The sequence below is a fragment of the Schistocerca gregaria genome, chromosome 3, assembly GCF_023897955.1.
Source record: "Schistocerca gregaria isolate iqSchGreg1 chromosome 3, iqSchGreg1.2, whole genome shotgun sequence".
NCBI classification, from domain to species: Eukaryota; Metazoa; Arthropoda; class Insecta; order Orthoptera; family Acrididae; genus Schistocerca; species Schistocerca gregaria.
In genome coordinates, this window is record NC_064922.1 from 776678480 (window position 1) to 776704592 (window position 26113).

Genomic DNA, 26113 nt, shown 5'->3' on the forward strand with positions numbered 1-26113 from the left:
ACCACAGATTATTTTTGCCATATCTTTACAAGCAAGCATTGATAGTCTTTCTATTATGGTGTATGGTTTTTTGACCTTCATGATAAGGTTGGCTACCTTGTATCCAGCTTCATGGACCTTTTGTGAAATACATACTGCTGTAGTATGAGCATCACTTGCTTCTTATTTTCATCCAACAACTGATGACAATAACTCACATATTTACTTCGCAGAGAAGAATGTTTTGTTAACAAATGTCATTTCAATTTACTGGGAACCACAGCAGAATTACTGAATTTTTCTACTGTACGCACTGATCTGGTATGTTTTGTTACTATACAAAAAAACTGTATGATAAATAATTACCACTATATTGCCTTTAAACGACTATCTGTTTCTTTATTCAGAATCGATGGTTTCCCCATTTGCACTCGAGGATGGACCTCTCCATACAATGAACTTGTCTGTATCGAAAGAAAAAATTGTTTAATGACACTGTAATAGAGAATATGGATGTAGCTATCACAATATTTACACTACTCCACAGCTGTGATAAAACTGAACTGTAATTCCGAGACAACCACTATAAAATTATGATGCTTACAGGGCCATCTATTGCTACATTTTGTAACTATTTATTTTCTTCTGCGATATGTTTCCCCCCTTCTCCGATAATATTCCATTGCAATTTGACATCATTCTGATCAGCGGTATTATTTCTACAGCCGTTTGAAAATTTAACTTTAATTATAATCACCCTGTACATATCAGCGACATGACAATTCCCTTTTGGCCGCTTTATGGTCGAGTGTGTGAGGTTTTAAAGCTCAGTACTAAATTATCTGTGTGGGAATTGATTTTATTTGGTGCAAGCATCTGCTTCACAGGCATGTACATTAATTCAAATGTCTGCTTTCCAAGATTATCCAGACCAGTCAGATAACATTTTTGCTTGTCTTTTCAGTTGTGAGTGTAGTTTTCTGAAAGTTTTTGTTATTTAATCATCCTACTGTTTATTCTGTTTTCTGTCTCTAACGATTTGTATTCACATTTAGCCTCTGTGAAACACTAATATCACTTGCTTTTCTAATTTAAAAATCTGTCTCTTGCATAAATAAATAAATAATTTTGCTTCTAACATTATTTTCCCTTGACACCTTATATACACTCAGATCCTAGCTCCTTAGCAGTTCAAAGAAGGCAGTTATATTTCTCAAATAAAAGTGGATGTACCGTTTACAAAACTGCCGAAACACAAGGCAATTAAAAAACTACCAATCTCTGCCATAACATAAGGGAGTTCTTCAATTTGAGAGGGTTTCGACGATAACATCAGAAAACTCCAAGGAAGCAGCGATTTTTGAACTAGACATATATTGTCATATTGATTATAGACGACTCTAGCTAATAGCGATAAGTGGAAAAATAATTTTTGTTGTTCTGCAGTACTCATATTGTATTTTGTTTTCCATATAAATGAGACAAAATGGAAAGAGTTTTATTTTTATAATTTCACAATTTGATTAAAATAATGAATTTTGTTGTGATTTTTTTGTAACTTCTACTGCAAACGAAATTTATAAATTTTCGGAAATTTTAAAACTACAAGAGACACAACGCAGAATTATTAATCCTCTTTCATTTTTCCTTCAGAACAGGTTAAAACAAGGTAAAAATACGGGTACAGTGATCTTGAATAAAAAGGGAGCGTGCGTTGCTTTCATTGATATCATAAAGTGTAAGGTCAGTGGTGAGTAACGAAAAAAGCTGTCTCATTTCAGTGAGCAAGTGGTTCTAATCTGATTCCTGAAGAGAACGGTTTTGTCCATCTGTATTAGGCTCACGCTGACGATTATAAGTGCATAGGAAAACGTTTCATCAGCAGTTTCAAGCAGTCTCTATCAAAACCCTTCACATGAATAATCCTCGAGTACACCTCGTTATAGCAGCGTTTATGATGAATAGTCAGCTCAAGATATTACCTTTCTTCGCCATTGGATCGCAAATAATTGTGCTATGAATAGCTCAATGTGATCCTGTACATTTGTTTCTGGCAGGATGGATCCCCTTTGAAAGCTATACGATAACTAAGTAATATTAATAATAAGAATAATATTTCGTATGCACCTAATTGTTACGGGAAAATAGTTCATGGTATTCGTCATAGCAACTATATGGTTTCTCATCGCATAAAGGTCCTATATTCTGTTCTTTTCCGTTATAAGAACAATCACTAAAATGAGCTGATGCGTTACAAAATCAGATATGTGAAAGGGCTAACATAGGTGTTTTCCTTCATTCACTTTCAGTGTTTAGTTCCACTGTACTGATAAACTAGAACTATTTTAAAGTTCCTTCATCATACAGTGACACGGAGTTCCTTCCATTTTTAAATCCCTGGTAGTTAAATAGGCCTATACTTCTTTGCGCAAAAGTTTTTACATGGCATTTTAAAGAATTGACAAAAGTCTTTATATGTGCCTAACTAAAAAATATTTCGCCTCAAAGAAAACATTTTCGTTCAGATCTCATGCGATATACAATCCATGTACAAATTTCAGAATTTGCTTCCTTTCCTGAAGAATCCATGACAGGTAGACTCTTTGAGCATTGTAAAAATTGCGTTTCACGTTGTTGAAAACTTTTAAACAAGCGGCACTTTTGTTTTCAGGACTTTGACCATCATTTAAATAATTTCAGTCTCTCAGTTGTACATGTTATTTATTCGTAGTAAAAGCGCGCTGAACACTGCTCGCAAACCTCCAACGAAAAGGACGGAACATCATTATTGAAATATATCTCTGATTGCTTTCCAAATATGGAAGCAAGTAGTACTTGTCTGAGCTGATACAGGGCTATGTGTATATACGTATCAAAACAAATACGTATGCTTTTTTGGACTGTGAATAAACAGAACAAATGTTTGTTAATAGATTAACTTGTACAAAGATGCTAACATGCCTCGTACGCCGTAGGCGGTTCTTTTTATTTGTGTCCTAATACATCACCACAGAAGATGGCAGTCACCGAAGCGCTTAAGGAACGAGGGTGGTTAGTTTTCACTGGTTGTTAATGATGCCTTAATTCGCAATAATTGACAAGTTTACAAGTCCATTGGACACCATAAAACAGTACTGTGAAATTGCTTTTTATCGTTTTATGCATGTGAACGTTTAGGTGAACTTAATAACGCTCACATGGCAGTTTCTTTTTCCCATTTTTCAGGAATCTCTCTGAAGAAGCTGTCGGCCAAATAACAGATAATGGCAGCATAACTGATGTTAAAGAAATTATTCAAAAGGCGCTTGACGTAAGTCACCACAGTGTTTTAAATAAGTTAATCAGCATTGTAACTGCTCTTGATTTGTGTTATGAAATGGTATTGTTGCGTTTCTAATATAAATATTAAGTGGCTATTTGCAAATTACAGTAACACAACCATTTTTATTAATCGATAGAGGATAGAATTTCAGCTGTTTGGCATCTGCAGAGCAATCGGCTCTTCTGGCCGCGTGTCCATACCTAGTAATTACAGAATACCTGCACAGCTGCATAAATTATTTCTTTGTGCTTAACCAGTTTTACCAATTTGTTCAACAACGAAAAAGTAAAACTTAGGTTAAACTACGTTGTTGAGGCATTTACAAACTTTTAGGGCCACCATCAGATGAATTACAGAACATAAAATTTGTGACATAAACAGCTCCACATTCCCTCAAGGGAACACATTCACCGAATCTGACTGACTTGGTAGTACTCGTGAGCCAGTTAGGTAATCCTCAGGCTTTTAATTTGCAGTGTAATAAAAATTACTTTGGACCGTGATCAGTATGACTCTACTTCCATTCTTTAATCTTACTGTTACTTTGTATTCACTTATGTGACCAGCTGGAAAACAATGTTCAAGTGTGTGGGACCCATACCAGATAGAACTAAAAGGGGATATTGAACGTTTACAGAGATGGGCAGTATGAATGGTCACAGGCATGTGTAATTCTTGGGAGAATGTCACAGAGATACTGAAGGAACTGGACTTCTGAAGATGGATATAAACTATCCTGAGAAAGTCTATTAAAGTTTCAAGGGCTGGCTTTAAATGATGACTCTAGGAATACACTACTCTATGTATTGCTCACACAGGATTGTGAAGATAAAATTAGATTAATTAATGCACCCACAGAGGCATTCAATCATTTTTTCCGCATTCCGTATGTGAATAGAGCAAACAACTGGTACAATGGGATGTACCCTCTGCCATGCACATTACTTTTTTTTAAGACATATGCCCTGTCTTGTTGGTGTACTGTGTGTACCAAAATGTCATGAGCTGTCACAGGAGATGATTTTCTGTGATTCGCTCTCTGTGTTTTCAGTTGATTGACATAACTCTCAGCTTATATCATACATACTTGAGACATCTGTCAAACTTTCTAGTGAACATCCATTCCCTTTCTGGGATTTTCTCTCTGTGTACCTTTCATGTGTAGTGGTTGCTTTTTGCTGTGAACGCTGGGTGTTCCACAGTAAACTACCCGTGACATCTCTCAGATGCATGATATCAGTCGCATGATTGTTGTGTGTCACATGTGTTTCTCAACATTTTGTGCTTATTGCATAAATTCTGGGGTAGTATATAATGATTGTTCTTGACAATGTCTCATAATTAAGTTGCACAATCTGGAGCTTCTACCAGGTCCGTCTCATGATTAAAAACAGCCTGGACAGAAGGGTTATTCTCAGTGAGTTCTGAGAATAAATGATGGAAACATCAAAATGCCTTTCGAAGAAATACCTTTTGAATGAACGTGATGGAGCCCATTGATCCAGGTTATGAGGTAGATGTAATGGTAATATGAATTTGAAACATGAAGTGGATGACAGTGGTGATGACAGAACAGAGAATGAATGAACAGGTGAAGTTGATATGAGTCATGTTGCTGTAATTCATACTATTGTGGTATCGGGGACTGTTTCAAGTACAGAAAAGTACAATTACTAGTTACTGTCAGAGCAAGAAAACACTACATAGTTTGCAGCTTCCTGATGTAAGACTTTGGGGTAATGCCGTGGGTAGGAATCCAGATATTATCCAAGTGTGGGTGTTCATTGTACTCATCACATTTTAGATGAGATTCTACAGTGGGTAAAGAATGAAGTCTCATCTTTCCTCAGTGGGTGGATCTGGACATAATCATTTTTCACAGTATTATAATACAATTTTTGTTCATTCAGGTAGCTCTTCTGTTTGAAAAACCAGATAATGGGGCAGGAAGAAAAAAAAAGATGATGTGATTGTGAACTGTTAATAGTGTTACTTTTCTGGCTTTACTGTGTGTGTTGATGTGAAACACTTGGGCCTTTCAGCAGTTTATATGGATGTTGGATGTACCGGCTAAGAAAACTGGCGCAATATGGATTATAGATTGTGTGTGTGACGGCCTCAAGGACCCATTGCGTATATAACACCAGTTCTGTAGCATAAAAAAGTTGACAGTTAACATCAAACTGTGAATTTATCCTGGACAATTTGATGCAACTTTGTTTCTGTTTCTGAATCTTGGTTGTTTAAAAAAGACTGATACTCATTGGCTCAAGTTTTGTTTTACATTTACATCTTAATTGCGTTGACTGTAGAATTCTTCTCTGATCTCAGGATTTATTTCCCGCTTTGGTCTTCTTGGTAGTTATTGATTTTAACTATAGTACACTAAATTTTCAGCCTTGTTTGCCTATCTCATGTATTCACACATTTTCCAGCCTTTCTGTGATTTTCCTTTCTTGTGGTTCTGTTTTCTTCACGTCTGTTTTGAGTTGTATTGAATGACTGTACTATCTGAGACCCCGTTTCTCTTTCATTAAACAAATCTTCACATTCATTATTTCTCAAGAGTCATACGTTCTGATATGTCTAAGGGTGACATTCAGAATTTTTGTGTTTATAGTGAGATATAACTCTGAAATTACAACCCATACACTTATGAGATTTTGAATTAGATATTTTGGATAATGCATGTATCCTGTATGAAAAATTTCATGTTCAGAATGAATTTTAACTTTGTTAGACAAGATGAAAATAAGCAACTAAAATATAAAGTGAGACACAAGGGACATGCCTTGTGCTAAATTACATAGTTCACATTCAACTGAAAACTGGTACCACCTGTTGGCTTTCACCTATTACGTAATTGTGTTTAACATCATAGTAACACAGCATCTTTGAAATGGATCATGTTTGCAGACAGCCTGTTGACATAAACGGTGGCACACTTTATGGTGTTATATTTCTGTTTCTAAATTGTTTGTGAGTGGTGGTAGTGTGGCAGTGGACTTATTCAGTGTTTTGGGAGGTTATTTGTGTTGGCATGTCACTGAGTTATCTTAATGCCGCTAGTTATTGGCTACTGATTTGTTTTTGGTTTTAGAATCATTGGTTCATTGTTAATGCTTTGAAATTTTATTTTTTGTGTTTTTTGTTGATAGTAAGTACAAATCGTACAACGAAATTTACTGGTTACTCATTAATTTGTAGTTCATGGTAGTGGATATTGGGGAGTGTGTTGTAGTTATTTTAACTTGATTGTGTTTTGATAATAGTTAGTTCTGTTATATGTGTTTTGTTGGTATCATGGGCTTCGTTTGAGCTATATATGTCAAGTGAAATTTCCTGTACCGAGTTTCGAAATTCTGTATGGGTTTTTGGTATCTTCATCTACATATCAAGTGAAATTTTGGATATTCATTTTTGTATGTCTTCATTACGAGGATTGTTGTATATTTAGTTTGTGCACCCCACCCAAATCCTCCTAGAATTCAACGCCTGTCCCATTAGTTTCATTTTATTTCTGCAGTTTCATACTATTCGTCTTGTTTGTGATTGGTTGCATGGGTAATGTGTGACAGCATAGTAACTATATTGAATTAGCTTTAAGTAGTAATATCCACCATCAGGATGATATCATGGGTGAAAGTCTATGAGTGAGTGTCAAATGATCTTTCACAAAACCCAAAGAAATTCTGGTCCTATGTTAAGGTTGTTAGTGGCATCAAAGTTAGTGTCCAGCACCTAGCGGATAAGGCAAGAACTGAAATTGAGAGTAGCAGTGCAAAAGCCGAAATTCTTAACTCCGTTTATGACTGTTCCTTTGGAAATGAAATCATGGGAGGATTGCCCTAATTTAATTCTTCTACCCCTGAAATATGAGTGAGGTAAATATTAGTGTCAGTGGAATGAGAAACAGCTGAAATTGTTAAAATTGCGCAAAGCTGTAGGCCTGATGGAAGCTGTATCAGATTCTCTGCTGACTTTGTGGTTGAGTTAGCCCCTCTTCTGATTGTAATCTATCATAGTCATCATCAGATGTAGAAGTAGCTTCAGTTGTACTTTAGGGAAGTACTTTTGGACCCTTGCTATTAAAGTTGTATATTAATGATGTTGCGGAAAATTTTAATAGTTACGTCAGACTTTTTACAGATGATGCAGTTATCTGTAATCAAGTACTGTCCGAAAGAAGCTGCATAAATATTATAGAATTTCATAGTGATACAAAGATTGGCAGCTTGATTTAAATGTTCAGGAATGTAAAATCGTGCATTTCACGAAATGGAAAACGCATAAATATGTGTTTTTTTGTTTTCTCCAAAAAAATTCCTGCCCCGTGATACAGCCCTCCAAAGATGACAACGCAAACACCATTTTTAAGATGCGAATTTAAGAAATTTTTTTAAAATGCTGCATCTCTGTAACAGTTGTAGATATTTTGTTAAAGTTTCTTTATTTGAAAGATAATTGCCTTATGATTACAATGGTATCCTCAGTTTGGACATATCTATCAAAATTCCTTTACTGTCGCCATTTCAATTCTTTCTGTTTAATTTACAGAAAATATTTTTTTATCAAAGGCCAATCCAGAAAAGTTAGATTTTTTCACGTTGATTAATACCAGGTAGTACTATATTCCTTGTAAAGGAGAGTGTCCACTTTTTAACCTGGACGGGTTTTATTCTAAAAATCATTTTTTTAGCTTTCAAGGGTAATGTATGTCTTCACTGAAGTTTTTTTTAGTAATTTCTTTGTTGCAGTGTTTGTTTCTATTGTCTTTGTTTACAATTATTTATCAGTTTCTCTGTTGCAGTTATTTCTTTTCACTTTCATTATAGCATATATTTTGTATGCTTTGTTGTAGTTTATTGTCAGTTTCTTAGTCGTGGTCGTTCATTGCAGGTTTCTGTATTGTAGTTGTTCAGTGCTAATTTGTTTACTGAAGAGGCTTTTAAGAAATCTGTGACCATCCAGTGAGTTCTGTGTTTTCATGAGGAATTTGCCAGTTGACACAGTTGCAGTGTGTTTTGTGGAAAGGACTGTTTGAAATGTCTTCTTACTGGGGCAACAGGAGAGTTAAGTGTGCTGGTTATATGCATATCCAGAAAAAGAGTGATACATTAGACAAACAAACAAAAAGCAGACTTTATTCAGCTTGAGAATAAGTGTTATCATTTGAAGACTATTTCAAAGTGAAGATGTTTCCAGTGATGACTTTTTGTGTTCTAAATGTTTTGACAGAATAACAACAATGATAGTATCTGAACAACGTGAAGCCTCCCATGGTGCAGACAATGCAGATTTTGCATCAATGGAGGAAGAATTAAATACCCTCAATCAGTCATCTACAGAGTTAGGTGTTAGTCCTGTTAGGAAACCATGGTAATTGAAGTTGAGTCATCAGCTTTGTGCACCAGGACAGCGTATAAAAATTACTAAAGGTATGGATGAATACACTACAGCAAAACTGACCACAACCTTCAAAGTAGAAATTCCATCTTCAGAAGAAAATGAACCAAAGCACTCTTGCCAGGAATTTTTCACAGGTATCAGTTCACCTGTTGAATATTCTGCATCCTACAGTGAAAGGTGCAAGTTTTAACTATTATTTCAGAGACATTTTCAAGGAAAACAATTTTGAACCATGTTCCATCGGTATCAAAGTATACGGTAGACAAATCAAGAAATGTGAGATCTGTAAAAGGAGTCTTTGGAAGACCAGATCGCTGTTATGGTCATCTTGTAAAGGCAGATCAAGTTCAAATAGTGCAATCCTTTTATCTAGAACGTAAATAGGACTGTCCTAGTCTGAGTGCCAACAAAAAGGCACTATAACTGTAACAGTTGAGGGTCAAAATGTTGTGAAAGTGAAGAGGTACATGACTCGCAGTATTAATGAAACTTTTGCAATTTATAAGAGCAACTATACAACTTCACATATTGGAAGATCAAGATTTTATGCACTATGATCTAAGTGGGTAGTTCTACACCCACACCTGTTTGTGTGTGTGTGTGTGTGTGTGTGTGTGTGTGTGTGTGTGTGAATTTTTAATTTTGTATGCTAACTTTGTAGAACTTGCTGGAGCACGTGACATTTGACATCTTGGTTGGTTGTGTGAAGTCTGTGACGTAATGCGAAAGACATTTGTTTCAAGAATATGTCGACTGCCCTGGAATGGGAGGACTGTCTTTACGGACACTTGGCCTGGAAGATGTAGCAGATAACCTTGCAGGAATTACATATGGGACATGGGAGGAAAATAAACTAATTAAGAAAACTGTTGCCTTTGACAGTTTCATTGATGAAAGCAGTAACACACCGTCATTTGAAGAATTTGCAACAGCAACACATTGCAGAAGTGAAAGGGTGTGTGCAAGCTAAAGAACTATGTTTAGTGCTTCACTGTGATTTTGTGGGGAATTGGTCTGTAATTCTCCCTCTAGAAGTACAAGGGTATCCTTGGAGTAATCACCAGGTTTCAATTTTTACAGGAGTGACTTATTTTCAAAACAAGACCTCAGGTGTTGCAGTTGTAAGTGATGACACAAGACATGACTCAGCACATGCTTTGCTAACAATGTGCAAAATTCAACTGCAAATAGGGGCAGTGAAGATCATCATTATTTATGATGGTGCTCCTAGCCATTTTAAAAATCATTACCAGCTGTTTGAATTGGGTAAGTCGCTTGTGCCAACTGATTGGGTATACAGTGCTACTGGTCATGGGAAGGGGCCTTGTGATGGTGTAGGTGGCCTATTGAAGCAAAACATAATTTTTCCAGACCAAATACAGCTGTGATTCAGAATGCAGAGGATTTTACAAGAGTCATGAAACCTTACACAGCCCTCACTCTTTTGTCCAAAGAGGAAATCTAAGAATTCTGCGAACAGAAAAAAAATGTTCCAAACAAACTATACTTGTAAAAGGAATTCAGAAGACACATTTTTGGACTGAAAGTTATGGGGCAAACTTGTATTTCATGCACTTTAAAGAGTAAGAAAGAAGAAATTTTGTTCGTTTGGTCAACACCTCCGAAACGGCAGGATAATATTAAAGTTCACAATCTGGAAAGTGGGATGTTTGTGGCATTTGAGTATGACTGTGACTGATGGAGTGCAGAGATTATAGACACCAGTTATGAGTTAAATGAAATTGTAGTGAACTTTATGCTACCACTTGGACCAGCTGCTGGATATAGGTTTCCAGCGGAAGGACAGCACCAATGCCATTACTGCTCACTTCCTGTTCACAATGTTTTGAAAATTGTGAGTGCTCAATTTCCTATTTGTTCAACGGGAAGGCATCACTCTATATCAAAGGAAGGTACTGAAGCAGTGGAACACATTTGTAGTTCCTTGAATGGCTAATTTCAGTACAAAACAGAGTGCACAGAAGTTGTATAAATTGAAACCTTGAAGTCTTTGGACCTTTCTCATACATTTTGGATCCATTTAATATGCTTGAGAAATGAGTCTCTTATTCATCTTTCAAAACTAAAATTGTGTTAAATAAGGGGAGGTTTTGATTTCTATGAGCCTATTATGTGATAACGTGGTAATAAAACAGGTATTATGTATGGCAAAAATTTCAATTGTTTATAAAACCTGTTCAACCTAAAAGATCTCCTTTTCAGAAAATGTAGGACTATATGGTACTATTCAACAGAAAATCACAATTTTATGGATTGACATTTTTGGAAAAAAAAGATTCACAAATTATAAAAAAAAGTTCAGAACATTATAGTAAAAGAACTTTGACAGATAAGTCCAAATGGAGGATTTCTTTGTAATCATAAAGCAATTATCTTTCAAATAAAAAACAAAAAAACAAAATATCTAGAACTGTTCCAGAGATACAGCATTATAATTTTTTTCCAAAATTCATGTCTTTAAAACGGTATGTGCAGTGTTATCTTTGGAGGGCTGTATCTCGTAGCAGAAATTTTTTTGGAGAAAGCAAAAAAATATGTGTTCTTTACTTAGTCCTTCATTTTAACATATGCATCCGAGACTATGAAGATAAGATTTTTTCCTAGCCTTCCTGAACTGATACGGACTATGTCAAAAACAAACCTGGTATGCTATGACCATAATTTCAGTGAGCTACAGTTGGAATTGGCCAGCTCATACATATACCTGGGTATAACACTTTGTAGGGATATGAAATGGAATGGCCACATAGGTTCAGTTGTGGGTGAAACAGTTGGTAGACTTTGGTTTATTGGTAGAATACTGGGGAACTGCAATCAGCCAACAAAAGTGATTGCCTACAAATCACTTGTGCAGTCCGTTCTAGACTATTGCTAAAGTTCGTGGAAATCGCACCAAATAGGACTATTAGGGTATATTGAACGTATGCAGAGAAGGGCAGCACAAATGGTCACAGGTCTGTTTGACCCATGTGAGGGTGTCACAGAGATACTGAAGGAACTGAACTGATAGTCTCTTGAAGTCCCAATAAAGTCTGCTAAAAGTGTTTCAAGAACAGGCTTTAAACACTGACTCTAGGAACATACTACAAACCCCTATATATCACTCCCATAGGGATCATGAGGACAACAGCACACACAGAGGCCTACAGTCAATCATTCTTCCTGATTTCGATATATAATTGGAATGAGAAGAAACCCTAACAACTGATACAGTGGGATATCGCCTCTGCCATGCACCTCACAATGGTTTGCTGAGTGTGAATGTAGCTGTGGTGCTACAATTTTCGGTAATCCCATATGACTTGTTAGAATGCTGTGATTATACTACATAAGAAGCTTATTGCTGTTGGTACATTAATAACCCTACTTGTGTGTGTCAGAAACCTAACATCCATGAAATGTATTTATATTGGTCTGTAAAATAATATATGAAAGAAAGGAAATGGTTTATTGTTACTGTTGTCAGAAAATTTAGTAGGTCTGTACCCCAGTAGTCAAAGACAGTTACCATACCAATACTTGTCTACTGTAGCTCATTGTTTTTGCTTGTAAACAGCTCACCCATGCGAATGATTGAGAGCAGCATTGTCTTTATTTTCACACTTTGTTGCCTTTGGAATATTCCCATTTCACAAGATTGCTTAGATAAGGGGCATTAAGAAAGAAACAAGATGGAGGCATAATTACAGAAACCAGTACCTGTATGGTAGAAGTATTGACCCTGCCTGTTGAGACACTTGTCCTACTGTGACAGGAGTCTGTGAAAGGCTGTCTCATAAAATTCCCAGGACTGCTGTGTTAATTAGTTCTGCACATACAGCTGGACATCATTGTCCGAGGTGAACTGCTTGCCCCTCAGAGCCTTTTTAAGTTGACCAACAATGGCGTAATCACAGGGAGATAGTTCTGGACTGTATGGAGGGTGGCCGAGAAATTTGAATTTCTGCAGGAATGCCGTGGCTGCATTGGCTGTATGAGGTGTTGCATTGTTGTGGACTAGAATGACACCATGTGTGAGATTGCCTGGTCGTTTTGATTTGATCGCTTGGCGAAGGCTGGTCAAGGTTTGGGAGTAACACTGGACATTCACTGTTGTCCCACGCTGCAGGAAGTGAATCAGAAGAGGGCCATCTTTGTCAAAGAAGAACGTCAGCATAACCTTTCCTGCATTCGTTTGGATGGCCTTGGTTTATTTTTTTGGTGGTTCTGACCCTGGATGCTTCCACTGGAGATTTTGTGTTTTGATTCTGGTTCGAAGTGATGACTTCATGACTCATCTCCAGCCACCACTCGTACCAGGAATACATTCAATTCCCAAGCAGTGAGCAAGACAGTGGACCATTCGACATGCTTTCTGGTATGGTTGAAGACTGTGGGACACTCATTGGGTGTACTATTTGCACATGTGTAGTCGTTCTTTCATGATGGTGTGAACACTTCCAACACTCAGTCCAACCACAGCGGCTATGGCTTTCACTGTCATTCGGCAGTCCTATGTAATGAGCGCATCCACCAGCTTGACAACGTCATCGGTAATGCAGTGTGGTGCCCCAGATGGTGTGTCACCAGCTGACGATTCCCGTCCTTCCCTGAGAGACTTGTGCCATGCCGTGACTCTTGCATGGGACATGCAGTATTCGCTGTACACTTGTCACATTCAACGATGAATCTCTCTTCCTCCTACTCCTTTCGCTGTTAGAAAATGAGCAACACCTCATTGCTCTTCTGTTGACGTGGCCATGTCACTGTTTGCAATGCGACTGGGAGTGTTGGGAGATTGATGCGTGCTGCTGCTAGCTTTGTATAGTCATGTGACGTGCACGGGTGCCCCTCTAGCGACGGGCTGTGAACTTCCACACTCTGGTTGAAACACACCTCGTTACACACGTCTTGAAATTGCCCTCCTGTCAGCAGTTTGCATGTAACAACTCCGGCTTGTTTCTGTTTGAATGCCACTTACAGTTCTAACATCCGTACAGTGTGTTGCATGATATCATGCTGGCCAGTCCAAGTATGCTCCATTCTTGTTGTTCATCTCTGTCTAAAGATAACAGCACTGTTGAGCTCTTGGTTGAATCCTAGCACTATGTAGTGACACATTGAAGACCAGTGACACATTGAGATAACCGTACCACAATCAGAATCTGTATGAACCACTTACTTAATCAGGTCATAGTCAGGACTGATCTGTATATCCTTTTTCATCTCAGTATCTGCTGTTACTCTTAGATGCTTGTTAGTAGGTGAAATATATCCAGGCAGTGTAGTCTGTCATCAAACAGTATTTTATAAACCTGTTAATCGAACTGACAGTACTACTTAAGGCTATGTTTGTAGCTTCACATGGGCAGAATTTTACCATACATACTTACTTTCAGAGAAGCAGTAGGTCATGATGGAAACTCTTGCTTCAAAAGTTGTTTTTTTTTTTAAACCCTTAATATGTCAATTTTCCTGACTTATTTCGGCCGAAGTTCCTTTTCAGTTGCTTCCTTTCCAATACACAGATGTCTGGATAATAACTATTTGTGGGGTTGATCTTTATGCTGATCTTTTAAACTCTCTGATAGTTTCCAGCATTTTTATACTAAATTCAGTTTTCTCTGATTAGTTTGCTTATGAGGCAACCACACACACACACACACACACACACACACACACACACACACACACACACACAATTGTCAGAAACAGTCCAAAAAGTTGGTAAGGGTGTTGCAGGATAGGTTGTACTGAGAAGTAATTGTTAAACAAAAATCCTGATATCTTATGCCATTCCCAATTTAATTAACATTGGAGGTGTGCCGTTTCCAATTTAATTGGCATTGAAGGTAGCCAATCAGGTCATTACGTGTGCAAACATAAGCAACCTCCTGTCAGAGACAGTGTTGCTAAACATGTTTTATATTTGGTTTCCTCAAATACAACAATTGTAGCTTTTGCTCACCTAGCTTAAATTTATCTCTTCCGAAAAATGCACATTTTGACTGGTAATGAGCATTTCAACAAATGGTAAGTCACGGATCCACAGATGTCTGTGCATTAATGCATTTTAGCCCAAGGAAGTTCTTAAATTTGTGTGTGCCCAACAACTTGATTGGCTAACTTCGGTACTAAACAATTCAGATTCAGTGCAACTTACCAAATTTTTTTCTTAACAATTATTTTTCAGCACAGCAATCCCTGCAACACCCTTCCAAACTTTTTCAGATTGTTTCTGACCATCTTATTTTTTTTATTTGTATATTTAGTTACTTGTATCCTAAGCTTTTTTAATACAAAATAGGTGATTCACAAATCTAAAGACATTGGGAACTGCTGCTCTAAGTCTACATCTGCAGGCAGAAGTACATCTCACTGTACCGGTTATTAGGGTTTCTTTCCATTCCATTCACGTATGGAGTGCAGGAAAAATAATTGTTTGATTGCCTCTGTGTGTACAGTAATGATTCTAATCTTATCCTCACAATCTCCATGTGAGTGATATGTGGGGATTGTAGTATATTGCTAGAGTCATCATTTAAAACCGGTTCTTGGAGCTTTGTTAATAGACTTTCTCGGGATAGCTTACATTGGTCTTCAGGAGTCTTCCAGTTCAGTTTCTTCAGTATCTCAGTGACACTCTCCCACAGATCAAACAGACTTTTGACCATTCGTGCTGCCGTTCTCTGTATATGTTCAGTATCCGCTGTTAGTCCTATTTGGTACGTATCCCACATATGTGAGCAGTATTCTAGAAGTGGTTTGCACGAGTGGTTTGTAAGCAATCTCCTTTGCAGACTGATTACAGTTCCCCAGTATTCTTCCAATAAACCGAAGTCTGCCATCTGCCTTACCCACGACTGAGTGTATGTGATCATTCTCTTTCGTATCCCTACGAAGTGTTACACCCAGGTATTTGTATGAGTTGGCTGATTCCAACAGTGAATCATTGATATTAAAGTCATAGGATACTAAGTTTTATTGTTTTCTGGAGGCACAGTTGTACATGTCTGAACATTTGAGGCAAGTTGCCAGTCTTTACGCCCCTCAGAAATTTTATTGAGATCTGACTGAATATTTATGCACCTTGTTTCACATAGTACTTCACTATACATAACTGCATCATCAGCAAAAGATCAGAGGCTACTATTAATATTGTCTGCAAGGTCATTAACACATTTCGTACGGCTCACGTAGATTAATGTGTTTCCACATCTGACTGTTATGGATGGATCATGTAAATTTACATTTTTCATTCTGTGCAAGTTTTCTGAGCCTATTCCTCATGCTGGTACCTATTTCAATTAAACAAAAGGTTACATGTGAATTGGAGGGCTCAGTGCAGTGAACAACAGTATGAAGTATGACAAGGGGAAATCATCCAGAAACCTAAATGTATTGTGATGTACTATAAATTAATGAAAGGTGTTGGACAGTGCTGGTCAATATAATTTGTATTGTAGGACAATGCAGAAACCAACAAATGGACAAGGAAAATAGTTTTGTTTCTAATAAATTGTGCTTTGTTTAATGTATTCAAAGTGTGCAGAAACCTAAATCCAGACATACAAAGGAAATATAAAGCATTCCTAAATTAAGTTGCTAGAGCCTGGATAAGTGCTTAACAAGCTGGCACAGCAACTGTTGAGGAAACAAGCCATCTGACCTATAAAAAAAGCACCTGCAAAAGATCCATCTTGTCAATTGTCAGGGAACATGAAAGAACATACTATTCGGTTTATTGTGGGAAGTGGAAAACAGAAATATCCAGCACAACCTTGCAGAGTTCGCACAGGGCATTGTAAAAGAAGTGAAAGAGACTCTGCTGACAGTTTTGAGAAGTACCTTTAAATAATTTTAATGATTTCAGTTGCTTCTCAACACGACTGACACTAATAATTATTTCATTCATCTTTTCAATGGTACAAGAATCAAATCAGGGCAATTCTCTTGGTGTTTTTTTGTGTGTGTAAAGGAACATTTGAAGATGGAGTTAAGTATTTCAGCTTTTGCTTTGTTGTCCTCAATTTCAGTCCCTGTCTCATTCACTAGGGACTGGACATTAACTTTGATGCCACTAACAGCTTTTGCATACGACCAGAATTTCTTTGGTTTTTGGGAAAATCATTTGACAATTTTCTGCTACAGTAGTCATTTAAGGTATCAGGCATTGCTCTCTTGGCAGCCAAATGCATTTCATTCAGCATCTTTCTGCAGCCCTACACATTGTTTCACACCTGTTATGCAGTAATATGTCTCTTTAGAAGTTTTGTTGCAGTGACTGTGAACCACAGAGGTTCACTTCCCTTATGAACTGTTCTACTGGGTACATGTGTGTCCAATGCATGGTCAACTATTCTTTTAAACTTGTAGCCATAATTTCTCTACCTGCTCCTGCCCTGTGCTGAAAGTTTAAAGTTCCTCACTGAGAAATCTAGCTTATTGAACATATATATCTTTCTGCTTCTTTTAGTTGTCCTTTGTACTTTGGTAATCATTGTCGCCACTATCCTATCATGTTCACTGATACCAATTTCGTTGTGAACATCCTCAAAGAGGCCAGACCTATTTGTTGTCATTAGATTCACTGTACTTCCATCATGGATGGGGTTCCGAACTATCTGTTCTAGATAGTTTTCAGAGGAAGCACTTAGTAATGTTCACTTAGTAATGTTCCATAGGATGTCTTTCGTGCCCACCACTAACAAAACTATAATTTTCCCATCAATGTTGGGTGATTGAAGTCCCCACCGATGATTACAGAATGATTGGCAAACTTACGTACAAGTGAACTGAGGTTTTCTCCAAAGTTGCATCAGAAGATAAGTCTGTTGGTTGATAGAAGGATCCAATTATCATTTTATGCCCACCCCTGATACTGAGTACCCAAACACACTCACATGCTGCTTCAGTTTCTATCTTGGTGGATTCGAGTTTCTTGTCTACTGTGACAAATACATTGCCTCCCATTTGCCTATCCCTTCGGCATACACACAAATTTTCCTCAAATCTCACTGCTATCAAATTCAGATTTCAAGCAGCTCTCTGTATCTAGTATTATGAGAGCTTCACTGCATTTCATGAGCACTTCAAACTCTGGCACTTTGTTGTGAATGCTTTAGCAGTTGGCCATTAGAACTTTAAGATTCTTACCTATGGAAGGCATTTCTTTCCATCTTACACTGATATTTCCAGGTTTCCTCCAGCTATCATTATCTGGACTGGATGGAGAGTTGCTTTGTGTGCACCCCACCCCACACGCAGTTAGCTATCAGAGCAGCAGCCTCTGATGTGTAGTGGATGCCTGTTCCATTTTGGGAGACCCTACCATTCTCAACCCTATGGGGCAGGTCCAGGATGTTGCGAGCCTAGCTTGTCACAGAACCTTTGAAGTCTCTTGTTCAATCCTTCCGCTCAACTCGGAATCAAAAGGCCACGATCAGGTCCGGGGACATTGTTGCAAATTGTGAGCTTTGTTGAAACTTCATATGCAATGCTGGTCACTCAACCTTCTCTTCCAGTCACTGGAATGACCCAAGTATGACTTTGAAGCCTAGACAACAGGCATAATTTGTTCCAATGTGTGCCAAAATCTGCAGTTGGTTGCACCTGTTCCGTCAGCAGCTGCTGGAAGAGCCCCGTCAACATGTTGAATGAGGCACCCAGGCACACGCACTGAGTGCACCTAGTGTCCTTTCCTGTCCCATGCTGCCATTTCCATTAGGGATACCATTATTCGTTGTATGTCTGAACTGCTGACAATTAATAGACTCCTACCCTTTTTGCCTCCTCTTGACACCAGGCAAAACAGGTTTTTCCAGAATAGGTGAAGTGAGTCCCACTAGCTCAGTTTCAGTGAAAGATAAACCTCAAATAGGTTGGTTAGGGGGATTGATACAACATACTGAGTCCTCCCTGGTCCCTGTTCTACCATTAACATGCCACTCGCAATAAAGTGAATGAGTAATGACATATACTGTATTTTCTGTAGAGAAGAGAGTATCCACAGGAGAGAATAGTACTTCAGGTCCTCCTGGTACTGTTATCATGGGTAAACAACTCCCAGGAGCTCTTCCAACACACCGATTCACAGCAGCTGTCAGTTGTCAGTAGTTAAGGCAACATTTGTCAGTAGTTAGGGCAATTTCCAGCTGTTTGCAAATGTCAATCAATTCCTCCTGTGTTCGAGAACAGCATCCACAGTGGGGCTGCATTTTGGCTGGTGCAGTGTATTATAAGGCAATGAACAAATAACTATAAATTAGGCCTGCTCTTCTAATCTGTTGAGCTAAAAAGTTGCTAATTACCTATAAGAATTCAAGCAAATATGCAAAATGAGATTTCTATTAAAGCAACACAAAAACTTTTGGTCAAAATTACTAGTTTGATAAAACATTTTGAGGTTAATTACAGTTGTTACCAAACTCGAAAAAGGAGTTAATTAATGATAAATGCAGATAACATGTAGGGCTACTCCTCTTTAAGGGAAAACTGGTTTTAACACAACATGTTAGAATACCTGCTACAGCAATTAAATCACAAACACTGATTTACCACAAATTACTTGTAAATTATTCAGAGGTCAGTGGTAGCATCTGAAAATTCTCAAAAACTCACATTTATGTTATTTGATACACAGTGAAATTCAGGGGTGATGTTTTCTTTGGCAGAACTATGAACTGCAAATGCTGAGTTTGCTTTGAAATAAGTTACATACCCAAAACACTAATACTGGTAACTTACGAAAATATGTTTTTTTAAGCACTGTTTGTCGAGTAATTGTACATTGAAATTAGAAAATGATTGTTTGGAAGGAGGATAGGCCCATTATTCTTAAAAAATTTAAAAAAATTTAAAAAAGCCTGCAGTTGGCAATAACAGTATTAAGTTTACCTTGGCACTCATGAATGTTCGAAATTTCACAACATAACCACAATACAAATGGTTATTGGTACGGTCAGTGAAAGATTACGCAGAAGCGACGTGAACAGTAAAATATGCAGATCTAGAACTTCAAATTGACACATGAATCAATACAAGCGGTCTTTCACAAAGTAAATTTCCAAAGTCATGCGTATTGCATGGATTTTTCACGTAGCTGTTTCTATGTACACTTGTACACTGGCATTCCCAAGAAGAACATTGCAGTGTGAGTTTATCTCAGTTAAAATCACTAAACTGTGCAGCACCATCAAAGCACATTTTGTACCTGTTGCAACTAACAGTACCATTTTCATTTGTTTGGAATTGGGTAACATGAGTTTTTGCAAGAGTAAGGAGTTTGGCTGTTTGCTGTGACATAGTAAGACTATTCCATTACTCTCTTAGATACATCTGGTAAGTATGTGTTGGGGTTTTATCAGTCAGTACGTACACTTTTATCATCTACAAACATCACAGGTTTTGAAGAGTCCTCCAATGTCTTTGCTAAGTCATTCATGTAGATTAGGAACAGGAACAGGCAAAGTGCTGAATCATGCAGGACTCCATACTTAGTGTTTACCCATCTCAAATGCAGTATTGTTCCAGTGATATCATTTGATCTTCTGTTTTCTGTTGTTTAGGTATGACCTGAACTAGAATTTACAAAATCTGTCTTGGGTATGTTGTTGTGTGAGCCCACCTCTGTTGCAGTATAGTATCAAAGGAAACATTTATAATTTGTGGTCTTCCCACCCTATTATTTAACCATTAGACTTTAAAGAGTTGTGATACATGTTACTATCAGTTTGCATAAGAATATTTTTTTCCCCTGCTGGGGTACAAATAATTGCCACCCAGCTGCAGGTTTTGTTACAGGTTTACATTTGTCCTCGTTGCACTGATACTGGTGTGTCGCTGATCATTGAGGTGAAACGATTAGTTGATCATCTTGCTTTAATGTTGCGTGGATAGTCTGCATCAGTATAGGCACAAAGTTTACTGCCAGGTTAAGTGTAGAAGAGACCGATGTCTCAGGTACCACAAAGCTATATCAAAATGCATTTTACGGCATTCCAGTTGGAAGAAGTGGATTTAGGCTTTGGATGAACAACTTTTGAAATGGCATAAGCAGAATCTTGATGAGTAGAGTGTGTCGGATTCATTAATGATCCCACAGCTGAACAGTAATGAATGTTGCTGTTGAGAGTGTTGTTAGACTCATTGCGTAATTCTTCATTATTGGAAGGAGTCTTTAATGGTTTTGAATCAACCACATTAAAACAACGTAGAATCTTCTCTCTGTATGTTTGCTGTGAACTAAATAAACCAGACTCTTGTTTTACCTGCTTGCCTCAAAATGAGTGTAAAGATCCTACTGTTATTTTGAATTCTGTCTTTAAAAAATATAAAAACAAATTCATTATACTATGAGTTGAGTTGATTCTGCGATGAGACTATCATTCTCATAAATAGCTATCAGCAATTTTTCTGTAAATGTGATGATCTGCTGTCAAAACAGTTAAAACATTTTTATTCATGAGTGAGTCAAAGTTATTATTCCAGCAATGATATGATTAAGTCCATATACTGTTTTCTTGAGGTGACAATCATGACTTGATGCATCTGGTTGAGTCATATGTATTTCTGTGTCCAAGTTGCCACACGAAAATGCAGTTCTAACTTTGAATAGACCGAGCTTCAAGTTCCCTTCAGCTGCAGTCAATATTATGGTATGAAAACATGATATCGATCATTGATCCATCAAGTTTATATTTCCTACAGTGTACCCATCAATTATTGATAACATGTTAACCTTTAGACAGTTCTAGGCATTATTTTATTCGAAGACCTTCATTCCTTCTTTATTGGATTTAACCATTACTCAAAATCATGACTTTCCATAGTTTTGTTGAAGTTTGTTGGTGCAAGCTCTTTGTGGTTTGCTTTTGTCAAACTAATGCATGTGTTTCTTCAGATGTGTTAGCCTGATAATGTAATTTGTAAATAATAAACCCTATTGGGAGTGTACTTTATGGAGTGGATGGCGATTTTGTAGTTCCCTGAATATTCTTGGTTACCGGTCTCAGTTTGGTAAATATTAAATTTAACCATCTAATTTGGTCAAAAATGGCTAATCAAGTCACAATCTCTTCTATTTCTTCAGGTATGGAATTAAATTCCAGCATAATTGAATTTCCGGTTGTACGTAACGTCTCTGCTTGAAAATCAACGTTATGTAGTTTCATTACACGACATTTTGATGGGATTTACTCTTCGTAACTATATTTGTTTTTTTACATAAACAACAAAATGGCCAGATACAGTGACATCATCCATCTTGACATGGAATTTTACTGCCAGTTAAACATAGCATTTTGACCCAAAATGTGTAAATAGCTAAAACTATTGAATACTTTGCCAGTCCACAATTCAAAAGATGTTTTACCATTAACACTGAACTTCCCAGTACGATTGAATAGAAAAATTGCTGTGTCACACACTTGAGCCCAAAATGATTTAGGTATATGTACATCTACACACCTACTCCACAAGCCACCATGAGGTGTGTGGCAGAGGATACCACGTACCACTACTAGTCATTTTCTTTTGTGTTCCACTCGCAACTAGAATGAGGGAAAAATGACTGTCTGTATGCCTCCATGTGTGCCCTAATCTCTATGATCTTATCTTTATGGTCTTTACGAGAAATGTATGTTGGTGGCAGTAGAATCATTATATAGTCAGCCTCATAGTGCCGGTTCTCTAAATATTCACAACAGTGATCGTTGAAAAGGATGTCACCTTCCCTCCAGTGGTAACTTTCTAGTGATAACATGGAGCAAGTGAATTTTATTATTAGTTGTTTTGCTTGTTCAGCAACACTGTTTTCCTGAGGAAAATCTGGATGTGTAAGGCAAAACTCAATACCTCGGTGTCGTAGCACTGCAGCTACTGTGTTACAATTAAACTCTCCTCCACCATCAGTCCAAAATATTATTACTTTATGACTAGCAGCATCATACACCGTCCAAAATGTTGGCTACTTCAGATTTATTTTGGATGAAGTAAATCCAAACGAAAAGAGAATAATCATCTTTGAAAATCATGTAATAATAAAGCCATTTATAGAATCAACAAGCATTGTTCCATTAACATCAGCATTAATCGACTCGCTGACCGTTTGCGTGTGACCTCTGCAGGGACCAAATGGTTTGCCATGGGATTTGCAAAGAACACGTCCATCTTGAAACAAATTGGTATCAGAACACTTAAATGATATACTGAAGAGAGAGCATATTGCATACATAACTTTTGTTTTGATGACTAAGTCTCTCAAGCCAACCTGGTGGAATTGTTCTGCAGTTACTATGTTAACCTTCATTTGTCAGCGTGCATGAAAAAATAAGCTTATTCGTAATGTATGAATCAGTAAGGTCCCCTGTTGTAACTGTTTCACTTTGGCACTGAATGATACTATTTTTGTTATCATTAGTCACATTATATCTCTTTAGTGCAGCTTGGTGATCAGGAAGAGTTAGTTATTGGCATCAAGCACAGTTGACAAAGCACAACTGTCCACATAGAAAATGGCTACATCACACGTAGTGCATTTTCAGGATGTACAGCCATGTCACAAATTGTGGCAACACTTTTGCCTTGTTAATGCCCATGTTGGGTTATAGCGGCAACTTAGTACCTTACCGATGAGGTGTCTTATACACAACATTGGAAATGAATACAATTGAACATTATACGTGGGAGTATAGGGTGTGGACAGTGATAATGAAATATGTAGTGATTTAACTGGTGGTGAGAGATGCGGTTGGAAGGTGGAGTTAGTGTCACTGTGCAAGTAGTGCCTGGTCGTCATTCTTTGAATCAGACTTTGAGTCTGATGCTATAGGACGAATATTTTTTTATGTCTGCTTCATGGTAGGTGCCAACAGCCTTTCTGTGGCAGCTTCTTTTCTCTTGATTAAAACATTGATGCATGTTAGCTGAGCTATTCTAGTACAAGCTAACAAAAACCATCACAAAATTTTAAACAAAATTCATCCAAGTTGTTTTAAGGACATTGGTTTTATAGGAGTGAGTCAATATATTATTATTTCAGGGAGTTACTGTTTTTAGATCAATAAGATTACGAAGCTCATATTTCAAATGTAGGAGAAGTAACTGATCAAATAATAATTGTGACATGCGAAAATTTGTACCGGACCGTGGCTCAAACCCAAATTTCCAGCCTATTGTAAGCAGCGGCCTTAATCATTTCAGCTATATGCGCACACTACGTGGCCTGATCCAAACCTCCATATGTCACTGTCAGCTTATATTGTAGTGTTATGGATGTCCCCTTTTAAGCTTTCAAAATTATTCGATTCCCACTCGGGGAGAATGAGACTATGACAGAGAATGTAGACCATTTCTAATATATGCTCTTTCTTGGCTTATGAGGTTTATATATGATTTGACAGTTGATGTGTTGATCGTCATATCATATGTAAGGATCAAAACATGAGGTTGGACATATGATGATAAAAATGGTCGAGTTTCCTTGTGATAGTGTCATTCCCCTGAGAGGAAATTGGATAGTGTTGTGAGGTTAAGGAGAGAAGTGTGCAAGGCTACAATATAAGGAAGTGGCAGTCCTGGTTCAAGTCCCAGTGTGGCACAAATTTTCATATGTCACAATAGGGTAACATACCTATACCCATGGCAGCTGATGTCATGAAATTAGCATTCAACGAATAATTTGGAATAATATTTCATAAAGCTGCCAACTGTTAAAACATATGAAAGAATCATACAATATATATTCACTTCACTTCAAATTCTTGTCTGGGATAATGTCCTCAATGAAGGATTATGTGCCAGGAATAAATTAATATGGTCCCAATCCCCAGCTTCTGAGCAAGGTTATTGGGAGGATTCCCTTCTTTATAAGGCGAATACCGGAACTTGTTAGCCCCTTCCATTTAATCCTAATTGGGACGCCCAACTGCAGCTTCTCTGACAACTGGCTGAATAGAACCGCGACTGTCATATTTGATTGTTATGCAAACTGATGCACGAGACTGTGATACAGCCAGTACATGAATGCTGCATCTTATACTGAGTTGTAATGTGCTCATCATGGCCTGCAGACCATAACTGGACTCTCATTCCCCGAGGTAACCTAGTGCCATTCACAGTCTACATTCAATTTGGAGAAGGCAAGTGTATAATGTTTATTATTGTAGAGGGTCTCTTTATTAACAGTTCTATGGGCTCTTAAGGCCAGCAACCCATAAGTGATTGTGAACAGTGTGTGAACATCCAAGGAAATTAGTCTCATTGTTGAGTTGGATGGTGTTCAAAACTGTACCTTCTATGCATGTGCCGATTAACATGTTGTCTTGCTTAGGCCTTAACATGTTTGCTATTCTGACCCTTGCTGCTGGCTAATTTCCCATCTCACACCACCCTTTATCTACTTCTTGGCACAGTGAGGTTGAACACTGCAACTAACTGCTGTTTCTCACACACTGGAATCATCACAGTGGGATGAGTGCTGGTACACTCTCTCTTGTGTCCTACGTATGCTGAGACATCCTGTCAGTAAATGACTGTTTGTCATATTCATGTCTGTGGTACATTGTGTTCTCATGCTTGGCATACAGTGGCTATATTTGTGTTGTGCTTCTAGAATATCGACAAACAATACAGTGTATTGGAGGGATACAAATCCTAATTACTTCACTTGAATTCTGGAGCCTCCAACTCTGACATGTGTCTATCTTGTTGCTGTACAGATCTTCTCTTATTTGTGTATTCAAGGCAGAAGCATCTTGTCTTTCAAACTGATGAAAGTAACTATTGCAATGTACATATAGAACAATGTGTGGTAATTATACACTATCACAGAAAATCAGAAATGTCTTTACATAAAATCATTATAATAAAAAGGAACAAATGCACTGCTACAAGTGTGTTACGTCTATTATGTGTTGTGACACCATTGTGAGAGTTGTACACAACCAAAGGTACCTGAGCTGTGGACAGTTTTGTTTTGTTGACTGTACATACCGAACATCAACTAAGAAGGTATTCATGTGTTGTTCATGTATACTTCAGTATTATTACTGCCTGTCCCATATGCAAAGGTAACTCCATTGCCAGCTTCCTGTGCGTATTGTGGATCTGGAAACTTTTCGAACATAGCAACATGCCATTTGTTTTGTGCCAGACTTTGAAATCTAAGGATCAGCCCTATTAAAATTACCATGGATGCCAAGCCAGTGGCGAAAGATGTATGTGGTGTACTGTTTGCTTCGAAACTGGAACTAGAACTGTTATTTTTAAACTGGAACTAGAACTGTTATTGCTAGCTGTCGCCAAATTTCTTCTACAACCGAACATTTTTAGGAATTTGCAATAGTATGTTCAAGTTTCTTGCAACATAGAAATGAAAAAGTTTCTTCTGTTTTCACAGTTGCT

The 26113-nt window shown here is 37.6% G+C and overlaps 1 protein-coding gene across 2 annotated transcripts in view; it reads left to right on the forward strand.

Annotated features, from left to right (window-relative positions):
• The first annotated feature begins 2558 nt into the window (after positions 1-2558).
• The window catches only part of LOC126354169 (tudor domain-containing protein 3), a 156623-nt gene continuing 133068 nt past the window's right edge, over positions 2559-26113 (forward strand). The window contains exons 1-2 of one of the 2 annotated variants that reach the window (XM_050003604.1): positions 2559-3030; positions 3205-3289. In XM_050003604.1, coding sequence (XP_049859561.1) covers positions 2996-3030; positions 3205-3289 — 120 coding nt within the window. In that variant the 5' untranslated portion in view covers positions 2559-2995. The remainder of the gene's footprint in view (positions 3031-3204; positions 3290-26113) is intronic. The other variant, XM_050003605.1, reaches the window with a different exon arrangement.